General features: G+C 49.4%; 1 protein-coding gene across 1 annotated transcript in view; it reads right to left on the reverse strand.

Moving 5' to 3' along the window:
- Positions 1-10,459, reverse strand: part of LOC111153248 (R3H domain and coiled-coil containing 1) — a 42,404-nt gene extending 31,945 nt beyond the window's left edge. The window contains exons 1-2 of the mRNA XM_022512156.1: positions 10,378-10,459; positions 9,996-10,051 (exon numbers count right to left, since the gene is read on the reverse strand). Coding sequence (XP_022367864.1) covers positions 9,996-10,051; positions 10,378-10,459 — 138 coding nt within the window. The remainder of the gene's footprint in view (positions 1-9,995; positions 10,052-10,377) is intronic.
- Positions 10,460-12,270: the final 1,811 nt, after the last annotated feature.

Below are 12,270 nucleotides of genomic sequence, written 5' to 3' on the forward strand. Positions count from 1 at the left end.
ACTGAGCCACCCAAGCGCCCCAAAAAGGTAATTGTTTTAATTCTATTATTCTTTTGATGTTTATTAGTTCTCTAAGGAGAGCTTTCCTTTTTCCCTCCCCCAGCACCTTCCCACCCCAACTCAGTCATTATCATCTTTGAAGTTAGTATAAAAATAAACTCATTAATCTTTAAATACGGTGTGTTAGGGATGCCTGGGTGGCTCCGTCAGTTCAGTGACTGCCTTTGGCTCGGTCATGTTCCTGGGGTCCTGGGACTGAGTCCCTCATCGGGTTCCTTGCTCAGCGGGGAACCTGCTTCTCCCTCTGCCTGCCTCTCCCCTTGTGTTCTCTCTCCGACAAATAAAATCTTTAAAAAATATATGGTGTGTTAAAAACGATTTCTCACATTATTCATTTTCTCTGAGTATTCTTGCATTCCTTCAAGCGGCCTCCTGTGTCCTTTTGACACGTTTCCACTGGTTTTTGAACACTTCCTTTCTGACTAGCAAGACATTCTAGGTTCACCTTAAATTTTCCCTGACCCTGACCTCAGACTCATTTTTCCAAGGAACCCTCATTCCTTTCACTGGGAAGATCAGAATTTCCATGTGCTCATTGCTCCTGGGATCCCACTGTGCCTAGGCCCCTGATGATTAATTTTATGTATTAACTTGACTGGGTCACAGGATCCCCCGATATCTGATTACACATTATTTCTGGCTGTGTCTGCGAAAGTGTTTCTTAACGCTTCATTAAGTGAATATTTGAATCAGTGGACTAAGTTAAGTAGGTTGCCCTTTCCAATGTTGATGGGTATCATCCAATCCACTGAAAGTCTGCACAGAACAAAGTGGAATAGAACTTTTGTTGTTGAGAAGTGGAACACAGGGGTGCCTGGGTGGCTCAGCAGGTTAAAGCCTCTGCCTTTGGCTCGGGTCATGGTCCCAGGGTCCTAGGATCGAGCCCCACATCGGGCTCTCTGCTCAGCAGGGAACCTACTTGCCTTCTTCTCTCTCTGCCCGCTTCTCTGCCTCCTTGTGATCTCTGTCAAACGAATAAATAAAATCTTTAAAAAAAAGTGGAATAGAACAAAAAAGTGGAATTTGCTCTCAGCTTGCGGACTCCTGGCACATCAATCTTTTCTTGACCTCGGTGCTCCTGTTCTCAGGCTTTCAGATCCAGACGGACAACTACATCACTGGTCTCTGACCTTCACGTCTTCCAGCATCTCTGGCTTACACATGCCAATCTTGGGACATTATGTGAGCCAGTACTTTACAATAAATCTAGGGAGAGAGAGATAGGTATCTCCTACTGATTCTGTTTTTCTGGAGAACAATGACTAATACAACGTCCTTACAATGGACAGAGCTAAGAGTTTCTTGATTTTGTCAAAATGGGTCTATACGGATTTTTTTTTAATTAGTTTTTTATTTTATTTGACAGAGATCACAAGTAGGCAGAGAGGCAGGCAGAGAGAGAGAGGAGGAAGCAGGCTCCCCGCCAAGCAGAGAGCCCGATGCGGGGCTCGATCCCAGGACCCCGGGATCATGACCCGAGCCGAAGGCAGAGGCTTTAATCCACTGAGCCACCTAGGCGCCCCTATACGGATTTCTTAATTCCAGGCCAGCACCAGCAAACCAACAAATTCTCGCCCTTTTCCTCCCATCCCTAATTTATATGCACTTTTTACAGTGAGAATCCTGGTTTGTTGTTTTTTTTTTTTTTTTTTTGAACAGAGAAAGCCAAGAGAGGGAACACAAGTAGGAGGAGCTGCAGAGAGAGGGAGAAGCAGGCTTCCCGCCAAGCAGGGAGCCCGATGTAGGGCTCGATCCCAGGACCCTGAGATCACAACCTGAGCCGAAGGCAGACGCTTAATGACTGAGCCACCCAGGTGCCCCAGAATCCTGTTTTCCAACAATATCTAAATATTTTTTATTTACCCATTCCTATAACCAGATATACAGTTAAATTTGTACTTATTTACTGAGTACTTCTAAGCATTTTTGTGGTAAGAAACATGTAGGGCCAATTCTACCTACTCTGTTGCTGGCAACGTTGAGACTCTGTGTGGGTGAATAATGCTGAGGCGCAAAGCTGACACTATTTGCTCACTCATTGAGGGGGAGCGCGTCTTCACTGCAGTCTCCAGCCAAGCGTCTGTAGGGTATTATTTAGCCACGATCCATCAACAGACTGGGAGGTTTTGTCTTTTTCAATTTTCTATTCCTCAGGCATCATGAGGGAGGAAAAAATGGTACCATGGGCCTCAGGCTTGTTTTAAAGATCTCCCGTAACAAGTTACGACAGCAGTCTTTCAACATGTCAGTCAAATCATATCATCCGCTCCCCTACATGAAATCCTTTAGAGGCACCCCAGTGCATTCCAGTAACTTACTGCCAGGCTCTAAGTATTCTGGCTTTCTGCACTGGGGCCTGGACTAGGGTGAGACAAGCCAGGCACGACCAGACGTGGGAGAGCGCCTACCTTCATAAGCCTTGTGCCCTGGGTGCTTGAATTGCGTCCCCATAGTTAAGGCTCTAGCTTCCAGACCACCAACCTCCTTCCTGTCCATTACCTCCCAGCCACACCAACCTCCTGTTTCTCCATGACAAGTTCTTTCTTGATGCAAGAGCTTTGCAATGGCTATTCCTTCTGCCTGAGATGCTCTTCCTTTGGGCTGCTCTATCTTGTCTGTGTTTAAGAACTACAGTCACACGAGAGCGTTCACTGTGGTGATTTTTATATGGACCTCATTGGAAGTGGCTGCCTTTAAGAGCCTGTCTAAGACCACAGAGGTCCTACGGATTCTGGGTGGCTCTCCGTGTCTGTGCCACAGATGGGCTGTGTGACTCTACCCTGGGACTCAAACACTGGGGCCCTGCATCCAGTCTCCCAGGTGAAACATGCAAACCACTTCCTCTAAAGTCTTCCCAGTGACCTGCAGTGTGAACCCTCAGCAATGCTAGGACCCACAGACCCCTCTCTTTGTATTTCCCTACATTTCCTCTATTCTTTCCCCCCCAAATATGATTCCCTCTCTTCTCCAGAACCCCTAGTAGTGTCTCCTAAATGGACTCACACTTTACGAGAACCAAAGTCAAGATGGTCAGTGATCACTGAGTATCTTCTGCTCAGGCTTTTTAAGACAAATCTCTCAGAGGCAAAGGAGCACAAAAGGGCCTTGTTCACTGCACTGCATGAAAAAGATCGAAAACACGGTTGATGTCTCTGGCAAACACCGGGAAGTGAGGGTGGCTGAAGCCGCAAGCCAGCTGAGCTGCAAGTCTTAACACCAGCAAAGCCGCGGGGATCTCAGTCCCTGTCGCTAAAAGGGAAGAAAAGGGCCCTAGAAAAGGAGATCAAAGCCACCTAATCACACAACACCTGGGATGGAGGGAGAGCTTCCCATTTATGCATTCATACAGAATAAAACTATATTTGACCACTTCTTCTAGGAGTATGGTTTACTCTGGAAGGTGAAGGACAAAAGACGTTGTCTTGTGAGGGGCTCCTGGGCCAATCTAACCACCAGGCAACGGGGCCAGCAGCATCCCCACATCCACAGGGCTCTCCACTGCCAAGAAGAAAGCTGGTTCTTAACCCAATGCCCTGTGGCAGGGGTGGAAGCAAAGACAAAGTCACCATCCAAGGATGAGCTAGCTCAGAGAGAGAAAAAAGCAACCCACAAAAGAAGAACTTGGCAAACTCAAACGCTCAAACGCCTGCAAACAACAAATGGTAAGAAAAGACACAACCAAATGCAAAAGGTCAGCCCTTGTAGATCCAGATTCAAACTAATGGTGAAAAAGGACACGTTTGGTAAAGCCAAGGAAGTAGGAATACAGATTGGATACTAGATGGTATGAGGGGTTTCGGTTCTTACGTTTCAGGGGGTGTTTATGGTTGCTGTTGAAAGAAAACCACGGGCCCAAAATAGCATTGCTTGGGTTAAGGCCCCAGATCAGTAAACCCAGATTTAATACCTACCCCAACTGCGGCCTCAAACCACGCCCCTCCCAGGAATATAAACTTCACCAGGTTTATGGTTTACGGGCGGGATTTCCTGGCCAATACTTCCCTCCTGTTTCCCTTGAGAGGGCAACCCTGCCTAAACCGCGCATTCCTTCCTAACAAATTCTTCTCTTCTTCTTTTTTAATGCTCTCCCTCTGCCTTTAAAAGCCTTTCTTTTGTTTAGCTCAGCACAGCTCTCCTTTACTTGCTAGATGGGATGCTGCTCGATTCATGAACTATTGAATTGTTGAAGGCACATTAATCTTCAAATGTACTTGGATGAATTTTGTTTTTTTAACAGATTTGGGAGCAGTTGCCGGGATCCAAACTATACTTCTGATGGCATTCGGGGACAATGAGGAACAGATGTGGCATCTTGAGAGCTCTTCTGAGTTCACGGTTCCAGGGCCCTTGGAGAGTTCTGCAGACATCGCTTTCCAGTCCGGGGTTAATAGTTCATGTACACCGACAAGAACCTCTAACCGAGAGCCAGTCCATTGACAAATATTTGAGACAAGCAGAGTAGGACATTCCTCCAGGAACTCCCAACTGTCTTTTTAAAAAAGATTTTATTTATTATCGGGGCACCTGAGTGACTCAGTCGTTAAGTGTCTGTCTTCGGCTCAGGTCACAATCCCGGGTCCTGGGGTTGAGCCCTGGATCGGGCTCCCTGCTCAGTAGGGGAGGCCTGCTTTTCCTTCTCCCACTCCCCCTGCTGTGTTCTCTGTGTCAAATAAATAAATAAAATCTAAAAAAAAAAAAAAAGAAAAAAGATCTTATTTATTATTTATCTGAGAGAGTGCACAAGAGAGAGGAGGACAGAGAGAAGCAGATTCCCTGCAGAGCAGGGAGCCCAATGTGGGACTCGAACCCCAGACCCCAGGATCATGACCCCAGCCAGCGGCAGACAATTAACGGGCTGAGCCACCCAGGTGACACCCCCCCACCCCCTACCCCTACCCCCTGCCAAACTGTCTTAATGTTAATGCTTTGATAGAAGCAAAAAACATTTGCTAGGATCCTGTAAGTCTTTAACAAACGAAAATCCTTATGGAGGAGCACCGGCTGGCTCAGTCAGTTGTCTTGACTCCTTTTTCTTTTTCTTTCTTTTTTTTTTTTTTTTAAAGATTTTATTTATTTGACAGAGAGAGAAAGATCACAAGTAGGCAGAGGCAGGCAGAGAGAGAGAGAGGGAAGCAGGCTCCCGGCTGAGCAGAGAGCCCGATGCGGGGCCCGATCCCAGGACCCTGAGATCATGACCCGAGCCGAAGGCAGAGGCTTTAACCCACTGAGCCACCCAGGTGCCCCGACTCCTTTTTCTTTTTTTCCATTATATTCAGTTAGCCAACACACAGTACATAGTAAGTTTTTGTTGTGTGATTTCAGTTCAACTTTTGATTTTAGCTCAGGTCATGATCTCAGGGTTGTGGGATGAGCCCTGAGTCCTGCCTTGGGCTCCGTGCTCAGTGGGAAGTCTGCTTGAGATTCTCCCTCACCCTCTGCCCCTCCCCCAACGTGTGTGTGTGTGTGCGCGCGTGTGCACACATGTGCACGCTGTAACGCCCAAGTTTTCGTGTCCGAAAGACCACCAAGGAGCCAACACTGATGCAATCACACGAGGGTTTATTCGACAAGCTTAAGCTTGGGCCCAAGTATACCCAACACAGCGGAGTCGGGACTTGGACCCCGAGTCTAGTTAAGGCAGGGGTGTATCTATGTGTCATTACAAGAGGCTTGGCGGGGGTAGAGGGGAAATTTCAGACTTTCCTGCAGTAAGCTGATTAGCTGTTGCAGGGGTGTTGCAGGGTGGGATATAGCGGTTTTTCCTATAACTGAAGTAGGGTGAAGTTCAGCCCCTGGTGACAGGGGCCTGAGACGGCTGCCGAAGCTAAGATGGCTGTATTCGTGCTAATGCTAAAGTTGAGGTGGGATGGCCTTAATTTTCTCGGCCTCCACATTTCCCCCTCTCAGAGGAACCTAAGGAAGGACCCAATAATGGGTCCAGGCTGGTCTCAGTGACAAGGTCCAGTGGTTGGTATGCTGAGTACCATGAGCTGAACTGTACTGATCGGTCTTTGACAAGAGTGAGTAATCCATTGATAATGCAGAGCCCAAAGGTAAGGAGGAGGAGGAGGATAATGAGGGGCCTGGCTAGGGTGGACGGCAAGGTGGCTAACCATGGGGAATGACTGAACCATGACTCAAACCACCCCTGCTGCTGTTCCCGTTCCCGTTTGCATCTAGCCAGACCTTCTCTGACTTTTCCCATAGATTCTCGGGCTATTCCTGAGTGGTCAGTAAAGAAGCAACATTCCTCGTTTAAGGAAGCACATAACCCCCCTTGTTGTAAGAAGATTAAATCTAGTCCTCTTCTGTTTTGAAGGACAACCTCAGACAAAGATGTTAGGGAGTCTTGGAGGTGGGAAATAGAGGTTTCTATCCATTCTATGTCTAGATCGATTGCTGCTCTGAGACTGTGATAGTGGGAATTCTGTACGACTAGTGAAGCAGTAGCTGTCCCTGCACCTGCTAACCCAATTCCCAACAATGTGGCTATGGTGATAGCTGAGATGGGGGCTTTTATCCTGTCTGTCGGTACCTGCCTCGAACCACTGAAGTACCTGCTCATCTGAGTGGTAGATAATTTTAGAAGTAGCTGAACTAGCACACAGAAACCCTTTGTCTGATTCAGAACCTGACCATGAAAACAGGGGGTTAGGCCTGTAGAACATGTCCACCAACCGCCTTGAGGAGGTAGGTGGTAGTCTAGACTAGACATAGATCTTGTATCATTACATAGGGCCTGGTATTGGGGTGAGAGGGTGCCTATACAGAGTCCCTGACCTGACACTGATTGTAAAGTGAGTCCTTGAGTCTTTTGATGCCATCTACAGGCATTAGGGTTGGAGGTTGTGTTGTACTGACCCAACATCGCGATTCCCTCATAGAAGGGAGGCGGATGTCACAGCAGAGCCAGCAAGATCGGGTAAGACTGGGCTTGGTTGCATTGAGGAACCTGTAAGCTTGGAACATCAGGTCCCAAAGTGGATTGCTCAGAGGAGCTGAGGAAGGGAGGATCTTGTGGGAAGGGGGCTGGGACAGGAGTGATCATATCTTGGACGCAGATGGAATGGTGGGTACAGGGGAGGGCAGTGGAGGGGGAATAGGAGTTATCGGAGTTTTGGGCAGTGTTAATACAGGGTTTGGGCCTAGGTTAACCTGGTTATTCTGGGCCGAGAGTCTCAAGGTGAATATTGCACCCGGGTCCTGGTAACCGAGCCTTACTTTGTCATAGAGTCTTAAGCCCCAAGTAAGTCCCATCTGCCATCTTGTATCTAGTTTGCCGGCCTCTGTGAATTTTAGGGTGATCAGATTACTGGTTTCAGAGCTCTGTAATGTGTGGTTTCTTTTAAGAGTAATTAAATCATCTTTGTAGGGGGCCGTCCACCAAATTTCGCCAGTGGAGACACAACTCCAGCTGGCACAGTAAAAGTGGGTGGGGCCCCCACACTGCTTTGCCCTGTATCCTGTAAGGTGTCCCGGGCAAACATAAAAATGCCGTTTGTATAGTTGGCTTCTCAACCCATGGAGATGGGTGTCCCCAAGTAATTTTGTTAGGTCAAGAGTAAGGTCAGGGAACCAAGCCTGTAGTGGGGCAATTTTCGAGAGGGAATATACAACCTCTCCTGTAGGAACACTTATTACCTGCCATGTTAGGTTAAGTGGTTGGTGGGGATTCGCCCTGGCGTGAGGGGGACATAACATAAGCAACATTAGTGGGGTAAGTGAGAACGGCGCAGTCTTAGCTTTAGGGGATTGTCCTTTTCGGGCTGACTTTTCCATTCTGGAACGAAGTCCTTGAGAACAGCGTGTGGGTGAGCTGACCGGACGTGGGTGTAGTGGACCCAGGGAGTAACCCCGTCGACCTTGAGAGCGGTGGGAGTGGTCAGGCTCACGATGTAGGGTCCCTTCCAGCGTGGTTGAAGTGTCTGGCGTTGGTATCTCCAGACGTGCACCCAGTCACCAGGCTGGTATCGATGGGGGCCCGGGGGTGGCCCAGTCTCGTAGAGGGCCCTCAGCTTAGGCCACACCTGTTCATGGGTTCATTCTAACATTTGGAGGGAGAAAAGGAGTTGGTGATCATCAAACTCAGTAAGCACCTCAGGTTTTAAATTGGGAATGATAGGTGGAGGGATACCGAACATGATCTCGTAGGGGTAAGTCCCATCTTATATGGGGAGTTTCGTACCCTATATAGGGCGAAGGGGAGGAGAGTCACCCAGTCCCCGCCAGTCTCCAGGGCTAATTTAGTTAAGGTCTCTTTTAACGTTTTGTTCACCCTCTCTACCTGTCCTGAGCTCTGGGGCCTATACGCACAATGTAATTTCCAATCTACCCCAAGTGCTAGTGCCACTCCCTGTGTTACCTGAGAGACGAATCCCGGTCCGTTGTCTGATCCAAACTTAACAGGAAAACCACACCTTGGTAGGGTATCTTCCAGCAGCTTCTTGGTGACTGTCTGTGCTGTTTCATGTTTGGTGGGAAATGCCGCTGTCCATCCTGAAAACGTATCTATAAACACTAGCAAATACCTGTATCCGTACTTTCCAGGTTCTATCTCAGTGAAGTCCACTTCCCAGTAGGCTCCTGGGCAGTCCCCCTGGAGCCGGGTGCCCGGGTTAGATCCATGGGTGGTGGCGTTAGTTAATTGACATGCGTGGCAGCTTGCCACAATCTGTTCAATCTCTGATCGGGAGTCTTTGATGGTGATCCTTGCACGTCGCACCAAGTCTTCCATTTTTCTTGTTCCCAAGTGGGTACTCTTACGCATTTTGGATAGGCCTCGCCATCCCAATTCCTCTGGTAGGATTATGCTGGAATCTGCAGCTCTCCGCCAGCCATGTAAGCATTGTGTCATGAGCAGACGCCTAATCCATTGTAAGTCTACGTCAGTGTAGTTGGGGTTGTCTGGCAAGCTCGGTGCTCCTGGGTCAGGCAGTGTGGTCACTAAGACAGGGTTCACCGAAAGAGCTGCCATTTTTGCCTTTAAGTTGGCCAGCCTGTTTCCCCTGGCCACTGGCGTGTATGCTTTTTGGTGTCCCGGACAATGGATAATGGCCAGTGCCTTAGGCAGCTAGAGGGCCCTTAGGAGCTCAAGGATTTCTGCGTTATTTTTAATAGTCTTTCCTTCTGCTGTCAAGAGCCCTTTTTCTCTATAAATGGCTCCGTGGATGTGGGCTGTGGCAAAGGCTTACCTGCTATCAGTATAGATGTTTATCCGCTTGCCTGCTCCCAGTGTTAGCGCCTTGGTTAATTAGCTCAATCAGTTCTGCACGTTCGGCAGATGTCCCAGCCGTGAACGGTTCCTCCCAGACAGTGTCTGTCTCTGTGGTCACAGCTGCCCCCGCATACCTGATTCCTTCGTGGACAAAGCTGCTGCCGTCTGTTTACCAGGTGTCACCCGCATTCAGCAGTGGTCGGTCCTGGAGATTGATTCTGACTCCGTGCACCTGAGCCAGGATTTCTTGACAGTCATGTAGTGGGGGTTCCCAGCCAGGGTTAGGGAGCAGTGTCGCTGGGTTTAGGGCTGTTGGTGCCTGGAACAAAATTCTGGTAGGGTTCAAAAGCAAGCCCTGGTAACGGGTCAAGCGGGCACTGCTGATCTATCGGTCCAGGGGTTGTCTGAGCACCCCTTCAATGGGGTGTGGGGTAGTGATGTATAGTTCCTGCCCCACAGCCAGCTACTCTGCATCCTTGACCATGGTGGCTACCGCAGCAATGATTTTTCAGCATAGAGGCCATCCAGCGGCCACGGCATCTAATTTCTTTCAGAGGTGGGCCACCAGTCTCTTCCAGGGGCCCATGTATTGAATTAGACTCCCTTCGCCACCCCTTCCTTTTCATCCACGTAAAGGTGGAAGGCCTTAATAAGATCAGGCAGCCCGAGTGCCGGGGCCGAGAGCAAGGCTTAAGGCTTTGTTCATGGCCTCAGTCCATACAAAGTCCTGTTTTTGTTTCGTGGCCTCGTAGAGGGGCTTAGCCATGTCAGCGAAACCTGGGATCCACAATCAGCAGAACGCAGCCGTCTTCAGGAATCCATGTACCTGGCAGACGTTTCCAGGCTGTGGGATTCTCATGACGGTCTCCTTCTGTGCATCTGTTAACCATCTTTGTCCATCTCTTAATTTGTACCCCAGGTAGCTCACCTCTGTTCTGCAGATCTGGGCCTTCTTAGTTGAAGCCCGGTATCCCAGAGTTGCTATCGTTTGGAGCAAATCCCTGGTGCATTGTAGGCATGTTTCCTGGTCCTCTGCTGTCAACAGGATATCATCTACTTATTGTAATAGAGTCAGATTAGGGTGTTTGGCACGGAACTCAGACCTAAGTCTTCATGCAGTGCCTCGTCGAAGATGGTGGGCGAATTCTTGAATCCTTGCTGCAGTCGAGTCCAGGAGTTGGCCATTGTTGCCCTTCTCCGGGTCCGCCCATTCAAAAGCGAAGAGGTCTTGGCTCTCTGGGGCCAAGGGCAAGCTGAAAAAGGCATCCTTTGGGTCTAGCACTGTGTACCAAGTCTTGTCTGGGGGCAAGGTGGAGAGGAGACTGTGGGGGTTTGGAACTGTAGCGTGCATGTCCATCACCCGTCGGTTAACGTCCCTCAAGTCCTGGACCGGTCTATAATCATTAGAGTGTGGCTTTCGCACCGGCAGAAGGGGAGTGTTCCATGCCGACTGACAAGGCCACAGTATGCCCAAGTCTAGCAGTCACCGGATGTGTGGGGTGATCCCCGTCTGTGCTGTGAGAGGCATGGGGTATTGGCGGACACTGACTGGATCTGCTCCTGGCTTCAGTTCAACGTATATGGCTGGCCGGTGTTGGGCCAGTCCCATTCCCCCCGTTTCTGCCCACGCTTAGGGAAACTCCTGCAACCAGTGGTCAATGTTGGTCATTGGTGCTGGGGGCGTCTGGTGAAGACGATATTCATCCTCGAGGGTCAGGACAAGCAGCTCAATCGGGTGCCCCTCTTTATCCAGCACCTTTGCCCCTTCAGGGTGAAACTAATTTGGGCTCCCATCTTGGTGAGTAGGTCCCGGCTTAACAAGGGGTATGGGCACTCAGGGATGACCATGAAGGAATGGGATCCCCAGCCCATGCCGAGATCCACTGTTCTTCGGGTAGTCCATGAATATTGTTTAATGCCTGTGGCCCCCTATACCCATGAGGTCTTATTTATCAACTTCCCTTGAGGTTGTAGCAAGACAGAGTGCTGTGTCCCGGTGTCTACTAGGAATTTAATCGGTTGCCCCTCCACTTTTAACGGTTACCCTGGGCTCGGGGAGGGGTGCTGAACCCCGACCCCCCTAGTCATCTAAATCTTCGACCTCCAAGACAGTAGCAGAGGCCTTTGGTCTTTTGTTGGGGCAATCCTTTACCCAGTGGCCTTCTTCCTTGCAAAAAGCACACTGGTTTTTATTCAGTTTGGGGCGTTCTCGACAGGGGCCATCCTCCTTACCTGCCCCTGAAGCCAACTTCTTGAGACGTCTGTTTTTCATGTGGGTCATCCGTGGTTGTGGCAAGTAGGATCTTAGCCAGGTTCCGGGTCTGACAGTCACTTATCTTAGCCTGTTGTTCCTCCAGGATCTCTCTGTTATTGTAGACTCTTTCTGCCACCACTAGCAAATCCTGTAGGCTCTTTTCTCCTAGTCTTTCTACCCTCTGCAACTTCCTTTTAATGTCCGGAGCGGCTTGGTTAACAAAAGCCGTAACAATGGCAGCTCTGGTTTCTGGGGCCTCTGGATTCATAGGGGTGTATTGTCTGAACGCCTCTATGATCTGTTCTAGGAATGCCGCCGGACTCTCATCTTTACCCTGTCTTACATCATATACCTTGGCCAGACTGGTGGGCTTGCGTGCTGCAGCCTTGAGACCTGCCATTAGAGTCTGGCAGTAGACCCGGAGCCTCTCCTTACCTTCTGCTGAGTTGTAGTCCCAGGTGGGGCGAGACAAGGGGAAAGCTGCATTTGAGGTCGGGGTTCTGGGCTGGCTGGCTGTCGTCACCTGGGACGGACTTCCAGGCTTCCACCTGGATTCGCTCTTTCCTCAGTGGTAAAGAGAACCTGTAAGAGCTGCTGGCAGTCATCCCAGGTGGGCTGATGGGTGAAAAGAACAGTATCCAAAAGATCGGTAAGATCTTTTGGGTTATCGGAGAACTTTGCATACTGGGTTCTCCAGTTGTATAAATCACTAGTAGAGAATGGCCAATATAACATCGGCTGT

The sequence above is a fragment of the Enhydra lutris genome, unplaced genomic scaffold (genome assembly GCF_002288905.1).
Source record: "Enhydra lutris kenyoni isolate GAN:26980312 unplaced genomic scaffold, ASM228890v2 scaffoldscaffold3, whole genome shotgun sequence".
NCBI lineage: Eukaryota > Metazoa > Chordata > Mammalia > Carnivora > Mustelidae > Enhydra > Enhydra lutris.